This window comes from Euleptes europaea, chromosome 18, assembly GCF_029931775.1.
Source record: "Euleptes europaea isolate rEulEur1 chromosome 18, rEulEur1.hap1, whole genome shotgun sequence".
NCBI classification, from domain to species: domain Eukaryota; kingdom Metazoa; phylum Chordata; class Lepidosauria; order Squamata; family Sphaerodactylidae; genus Euleptes; species Euleptes europaea.
This window is the reverse complement of record NC_079329.1, coordinates 17,514,475-17,522,319: the sequence shown is the minus strand read 5'-3', so window position 1 is coordinate 17,522,319 and position 7,845 is coordinate 17,514,475. Positions and strand designations below refer to the sequence as shown.

The 7,845-nt window shown below is 47.8% G+C and overlaps 1 protein-coding gene across 1 annotated transcript; it reads right to left on the bottom strand.

The window, feature by feature from the left end:
* Positions 1 to 2,264: 2,264 nt before the first annotated feature.
* LOC130490010 (serine/threonine-protein kinase SBK1-like) lies at positions 2,265 to 5,899 on the bottom strand. Its single transcript, XM_056863803.1, has 3 exons — positions 5,716 to 5,899; positions 4,002 to 4,204; positions 2,265 to 2,861 (listed from the first exon to the last, which is right to left on the bottom strand). Exons 1-3 carry the CDS (start codon positions 5,876 to 5,878, stop codon positions 2,265 to 2,267), a joined length of 963 nt encoding a protein of 320 aa, XP_056719781.1. The 5' UTR covers positions 5,879 to 5,899.
* Between the last annotated feature and the right edge of the window lie 1,946 nt (positions 5,900 to 7,845).

Genomic DNA, 7,845 nt, shown 5'->3' with positions numbered 1-7,845 from the left:
AGCTCAGCTAGCCTACATACCAGAGGGCTTCTTCAACTTGCTTGGTTCTGTAAAGATGGTTGTCATGTATTTAGAAGATGGGGAAATTGGTGGTATTGGTGATCATTTGTGTCTGATTCTTGAGAAGTGAGACTTGGGAATCAAAGTGGAAATGTGTGTATGTCAAGTGCCATCAAGTCGCAGCCAACCCTATGGAGACTTCTGGTGGGGTTTCCAAAGAAAGACGATCAGAGGTGGTTTGCCATTGCCTTCCTTTGCATCGCCACCACTGGAATTCCTTGGTGGTTTCCCATCCAAATAATAACTAGAGCCAACTCTGCTTAGCTTCTGAGATCTGACGAGATCAGGCAAGCCTGGGCCATTAGGGTTGCCAACTTCCAGGTACTAGCTGGAGATCTCCTCCTATTACAACTGATCTCCAGTCGACAGAGATCAGTTCTCCTGGAGAAAATGTCTGCTTTGGCAACTGGACTCTATGGCATTGAAGTCCCTCCCCTCCCCTGTCTCCGCCCCAAAAACCTCCCACCGGTAGCGAAGAGGGACCTAGCAACCCTACTAAGAAGCTTATCGGGAAGAGACAACTAAAGGAAGGAAGGGCAGTAGGGGGTAGTTGAAAACAAGGGTCTGATTGCAAGCCAGGTAGTAAGAAAAGTTGAGTTTTACGTCTTGATTTATATTTAACATTGTTTTGTCATCTTGACTGACATTTTACACTCCCCCTTCTGCAAGCTGTGTGGGGGTTTCAGCAATAGTCAGCGGACCTTTTTCCTTTAGGAAAGAGAGTACTTGGGATTGATCGGAGTTATAATTTCATAATTGTTTATTTACAAATGTACAAAATGAGCTGGTGATACAGCAGCTTGTAAGCGAGCGTACAGGGAGGCAGAGCAAGAGTTCCAGATCCAGTCGTCAATCCCAAACCTCTCGGCAGCTCTGTCCAAACCAAACTGTTCCTGGTAGCTCTCTGCCCCTCACATTGAGTCCAGGCAGACAGTTTTCTCAGTTATCTCCTATCTCTCAAGAGAAAATCTCTTGAGACGTTCCACGACAGCTCGGATTAAGAGCCGTATGAATACCCAGGTCAATGCCCACGGTGTGCCGAAGCAAGATTGACTTCAGATACGAGTTTGTATAACAACGTGGAAGATGCTTAATAAATCTGACTTTTGTTGTTGCAGAGGAGAGGCTATTCGTTTCCATCCTGCTCATCTGGAAGCAAGTTTATGGAGATTTAGTCCGTCTGCTCTAGGGGAGGTAGAAGGAAATGGCATTTGGGCCCACTAAATGTAGCCCCAGTTGATTCCTTCCCATGAGGCTTTTTTCAAGGATAATATAGTCATCTGCTGACCAAAGAGAGGCTGAAAGCAAAGTCTTTAGAATTTCTGATCCAGATTTGGGATGAGGAATGGTGGTGGGGGGGGGGGGTTGTCTTGATAAGATGAAGTCACGTAGGAGAGAATGGTCCCCTGAGTCTATTTCTCCTTCCCTGCCCTACTGGCAGTTTCCTTAGCCTTTTGAGGATGACTTAGGTCATTTATGCATGGGAGTTTTCCCTGAGGTTCGTTGCTGGCTGGACCCGCAATTTCCTCCTGGGAATCTCTGCACCAGCAGTCTCCAAGCTCAAACCAAGCCCCACCCCTTTAAATGCTGCTTTGTAATTGGCTTACTTGTAGTGCTTACTGTGTGAGAGAAAAAACCCAAATCCAATTGCCACCTAAAAATGTATTTTAAGAACAACAACATAAAAAATGGAGCAATCTGAAAGGAAGGGGGGGAAATCCAAGCCTCAGTTTTAAAAAGCCTTTCTTGCTCTCAGAAAAAGTTCCGAGGAAGCAGGAAGCATTTCAATCACCGCCTCTTTACATGCTGCCTTGTAATTGGCTGTGAGCAAAAACGAAGCTTGCATGCCCTGCACTTTGCCTTATGCACAGGGACTTCACCCAGGGTTTGCTCAGGGAAGATGGAAAAATTGGGTTAACAGAGGAATGGGGAGACCTGGACATTGTGAGGGCTGGCAGCAAGATCATCCCTAATGGACGGAAAACTCATGCATAACTGCAAGGAACAACTGAGACAGACCAGAGGTGAACGTGAGTGAAAGTACCCCTGCATAAACGACCATGTTTTCCAGGCTGGATTGAGGGTGCCTCTTCATTGCCAGGGTGGAGGAGGTATCGAATTTGGCGATGGGTGTCTTTGGTCCCTCCATGACTACAGCAAAGGGATGTCAGCCCATCCCTTCTCTGCCCATTTGTCCTTGTCTCTCAGCACCGCCGGCTAGTGCCCAAAAGATGGTCCCTGATGGGTCGGGTCCGGCTCAGGGTCTCCGGCAGCAACCAAGGAGCTTTGATATAATTCATCACCTCCTTGGCAGGGCTACGGTGAGATGGGCTGGGCGTCAACAGCCCCTTCAGCATCTCCAGTGCTGGGGGCGTGAAACGCTCCCAATGAGGCGGCCACGGTGCAAAGCGAGGGCTGCGGCGCCAGCCGGCGAAACCGCGGTAATGCCGGTCGGCGGGCACGGCCGTGAGCCAGGGGAAGTAGCCCGTGAGCGCACAGAAGAGGAGCACTCCCAGGGCCCACGTGTCAAGGCTGGGCTGGGCCTCCAGACGAGCCTCGGGGCCCAGGACGCACAGCTCAGGGGCAGTATAGGGCAAACTCTCCGGCAAGGCCTCGATGGGGTGGCCCTGTGGGCAGCTCAGCCCAAAGTCGGTCAGCTTGATGCGCCGACACTCGCGATCACACAACAGCACATTCTCTGGTTTGACATCACGGTGGACCAACCCCTTGGTCTCCATGTACTCCAAGGCACTTGCCAACTGAAGAGCACAGCGCTTGACCCGCTGCTCGGGCACACCAACCTGGGTAGGAAAAGAAGGGGAAATGTGAATACTATGTACATCTATCTATCTATCTATCTATCTATCTATCTACCTATCTAATCTCTCTCTCTCTCTCCCCTATCTAATCTATCCATCCATCCATCTATCCATCTCCATCCATATCCATATCCATATCTATCTGTCTGTCTGTCTATCTGTCTATCTATCCATCTCTCTCTCTCTCTCTCATCATCATCATCATCTCTCTCTCATCTCTCTCATCTCTCTCTCCCTATCTAATCTGTCTGTCTATCTATCTATCATCTCTCTCTATCATCTCTCTTTCTCTCTATCATCCCTCTATTTCTATCTCCCCCATCTAGTCTTATCTCTCTCTATCATCTCTCAATCTATCATGTCTCTCTCTCATCTCTCAATCTATCATATATATCTCTATCATCTCCTTCCTTCCTTCCTTCCTTCCTTCCTTCCTTCCTTCCTTCCTTCCTTCCTTCCTTCCTTCCTTCCTTCCTTCCTTCCTTCCTTCCTTCCTTCCTTCCAATTCAGGGTGGATTGCATGGCTTTCCCTTCCCCATTTTATCCTCCCAGTCACCTTGGGAGGGAGGTTTAGCTGAAAGAAAATGACTGGTTCAGTGATCCTCAGCAAGCTTCATAGCAGAATGGGAATTTAGACCCACACCACAAGATCCTAATTTGACAAGCAATCAGTATTGCACACTGGGTCTCTTGCACATTTCTTATTTTTTGCGAGTGCAGGTTCCTATTCCCTGATAATCAGGAACAAATATCTATACAGGGCCATTCAGTGTTTAGGAGAGGGTTCTCTGTGGTGAGGTGTCATGAGAGGCCCTCTGCACATACTCGGGTCCTTTTATCATGTCAGGTGTAACAAGCGAGCCTTGCAAGGTAGCCTTTGCACTACCTAAAATGACTGGGGAGAAGAGCGCAGAAACGCATGGGAATGATTCAGGGGAGCCTGCCCTTTCTCAAACCTTCTCCTCTTATGCAGCTGTGTGAAGAAGCATGGAAGAAATGGGGGGCGGGGAGACAGAAGGCTGAGAACTTTAATAGGGACGATTGCCCCAGGGACCACTAGTTTCCAAACGACTCGCAACTGAACCCGATGAGTTGTTGCCCTGGCTTCTCAGCTTGTGTTACCTGTGGCACCAGGAGTGAGAAAAGGTCGTTGGCCAAGGCCAGCTCCTGCGCAAAGACATAGTGTTGCGGGGTCTGGAAGGCGATGCCGAGGGCTGTGGCGATGCAAGGGTGAGCCCCCAGGGTCAGTGCGATGCAGTATTCGCTCAGGAAATCTTGCAGCTCGGTGTCTTTTTTATGTACAAATTTCAATGCCATGGGGGTCCCTGCAAGGCAGAAGAGGGTGAAATGTTGGGCGTTTCCAAAGCCTGGATCATACTCACTAGGTACGTACAGACACACACAATTTGACAGAGGAAAACCATAACAACTATTTGAACAGTTGGAAATAGTTTCCATATTCAATGGATGAGCCAGTGTCATGTAGTGGTTAGAAGAAGAAGAGTTGGTTTTTTATATGCCTACTTTCTCTACCACTTAAGGAAGAATCAACCCGGCTTGCAATCACCTTCCCCTCCCCACAACAGGCACCCTGTGAAATAGGTGAGGCTGAGAGAGTGTGACTAGCCCAAGGTCACCCTGGCTTTGTGTGTTGGAGTAGGGAAACCAATCCAGTTCACCAGATTAGCCTCCACCACTCATGTGGAGGAGTGGGGAATCAAACCAGGTTCTCCAGATCAGAGTCCACCACTCCAAACCACCACTTTTAACCACTACACCACGATGGAGCACCAGACTAGGATCTTGAAGGTAAAGGTAGTCCCCTGTGAAAGCAACAGGTCATTATAGACCCATGGGGTGACGTCACATCACAACGTTTACTAGGCAGACTATGTTTGCCATTACCTTTCACTGTCGTCTATACTTTATCCCCAGCAAGCTGGGTACTCATTTTACCATCCTCAGAAGCATGGAAGGCCGAGTCTACCTTGAACCGGCTACCTGAAACTAACTTCCATTGGGATCAATACCACATCATCATTTTTCTAGTCCCAATTTCTTCCACTGATGCACCAGGCAGCAGCAGGGAACTGGTCCTCCTATCTACGGCATTCTCCATATGTTACCTGCCATGTTTCAGGGTTCAGCACTTATGTTCCTTGGCTCCAGTTAAGTTTGATTCAGGGGTTGCCAACTCCAGGCTGGGAAATACCTGGAGATTTTTAGGGCAGAGCCTGAGGAGGGTGGGGTTTGGGGAGGGGAGGGACTTCAATGCCATAGAGTCCAGTTGCCAAAGCAGCCATTTTCTCCAGGTGAACTGATCTCTATCGGCTGGAGATCAGTTGTAACAGCAAGAGATCTCCAGCTAGTACCTGGAGGTTGAGCAAAAACGAACAGTACCAGGCTCAAAGAATTAATGCAAATATCATCTATATTCATGGCAATTAAGGCAATACAAACAGGACGGAGATCCATGGATACATTGCATGTTGAGTTCTTCCGACTCTGGACTTTGATTATGAGGGTTTGCCTGCTTGATATCTGTTCTGATATTCTGTATGTTATCCTTGTCTGCGATTTTGTACTTTTTGTATGTGCCGTGTGGCTGTTTGATATTTTATGTATCCACTGATCTCCATCCTGTTTTATATTGCCTTAACTGCCACGAATATAGATGGTATTTGCATTAATTCTTTGAGCCTGGTACTGTTCATTTTTGCTCCACTTACTTCACAGTATTGGTGAGTTTTTTTTCCTAGTACCTGGAGGATGGCAACCCTAGTTCAGAGGCCTGCTCCATCCTAACCCTTCGCCTTCCTCCTGGCTCCTTACTCACCTTGGCGCTGGTGGACTGCCATCAGGACATGTCCGTAAGAGCCACTGCCCAGTTCCCGGAGGATGGTGTAACTACTGGCCACTTCCACCTGGGGCAGGTTCTGGGACGTCAGCAACACCATCTCCTCCAGCCGTTTTGCGATGTCCCCAGGGACTAGCTTCATGGCTGCACAGAGAGAAGAAGAGGAGAGTTGGGGGAGGGCATACAGATGACCGTTGACAAATCAGCCATTTACCACCCATTAGCTCAAAACCTCCAGCCAAGTTACTCTGCAGTGGCAGGTTAAAGAATAGTGTTTCCAGCTCCGAGTTGGGAAATACCTGGAGATTTTTGGGTTGGAGCCTGAGAAGGGTGTGGGGAGGGGATCCAATTCTATAGAGTCCAATTGCCATTTTCTCCAGTTGAACTGATCTCTGTCACCTGGAGATCAGTTGTAACAGCGAGAGATCTCCAGCCATCACCTGGAGGTTGGCAACCCTAGCTAGGGTTGCCAGGTCCCTGTTCGCCACCTGCGGGAGGTTTTGGGGGTGGAGCCTGAGGTGGGTGGGGTTTGGCGAGGGGAGGGACTTCAACGCCTTAGAGTCCAATTGCCAAAGTGGCCATTTTCTCCAGGTGAACTGATCTCTATCGGCTGGAGATCAGTTGTAATAATAGCAGGAGATCTCCAGCTACTACCTGGAGGGTGATAACCCCAACCCTAGCCCAAGGTCTCCCAGTGAGCTTCATGGCAGAGCGGGGATTTGAACCCCAATTTCTCAGCTCCTTGTCCAGCACTGTAGCCACTGGGTCAGACTATTTTAACAAATATGGTGCCAGGTAAACTAGTCTGTCTCACTCTCTGCAAACACAACCTGCCTCAACCCTGGCGCATGGAGAAGGGCCTCCCAAGAAGATTGTAAATAACTATAGACCTATATCAGAGTATCCTCTGCCCCTCCCACAGGCTTCAAACAGCATGTATTCCCATGTGAGAGAAAGTATTCCTTTCAATGTGGCATCAGAAATGACTACATCAGCATGCTTATATAAGTAGAAGGCACCGGTATTTATTTATTCCTTCCTTTCTTTATGCTGGCAGACCAACAGGTCATGAGCAAAACAAATCCAATAATTTAAGTCATACAGAAATGACCAAACATGCAGAAGTACAAGATCTAAGGTGTACAGTGAGAAAGAAGGAACATTAAAAGGCCATAGATAAAAATTTTGCCACGGCGAGGGTTACATTTTGATCCCGATCAGCCAATAGCTTTTTAACTATCTCTTGCTGTAGGGCAAGTCCCCACTCCTGGGTGTATAATGTGATCCATTTATCTCTGGCGAGATCACACTTTTTGCAGTCAATACAAAAATGCCCAACAGTGTCCAAATTCCCTGATTTACAATCACAAAATCGTTCAGAGAAAGGGACCCCTGAAAAATCTGCCTGCTAACTCCCTCAGTGGTAGGGCATTGAATCTGACCTTGGAGGAAAGTATTCTATAGTTGGGGACAGTTAAAAATTTACAATAAGCAGGTAGGATCCTTGGTATGGGGAGGTCCATATAGTACAAGGAGCATATTTATAGCCAATGCTCCGTTTGTCAAGGTGCAACACTCTGGATCTAACCAGTTTACATGCAGAGGGATATTCCATTTGCTTTAGAACCTCAAGGGACAAGCTCAGTCTCTGCAATGTATCATCGACTAATTTTTTTGATGGCACAGGTATTGGGCTGTGGACCAGATGCTGTGAAAAGACCCCCCTTCACCTCGATTGGTTGAATCAAGACACAAGATGAGGAGCACTGAATTCCGGGTCAGATGGGTGGGGGGAAATTGGGAAAGGGCCTTCTTATGCTGGGGTTCAGACTTGGAAAGCGTTCAGTAACGGTCGAGCCAATGAAGGGCTCGGATCATGTGCAGAGTGCCGTTGCTTCATAGAATAATCTGAAACTGTGCTCACTCATTTAGAATCTGGAGGGAGAAGCAGGAAGGTTACAGCGCAAGCAGCTCTTATGCAAAAAAACGTAAGCCCTGGGGGTAATTTAAAGGAGTTTTCCATAATGCAAAAGTTCTCCCATTGCAGACATATGTAAAAGTTGATGCAAGATGTAAGCAGAAGAGAGCTACATAAAGCCAAATGCACTT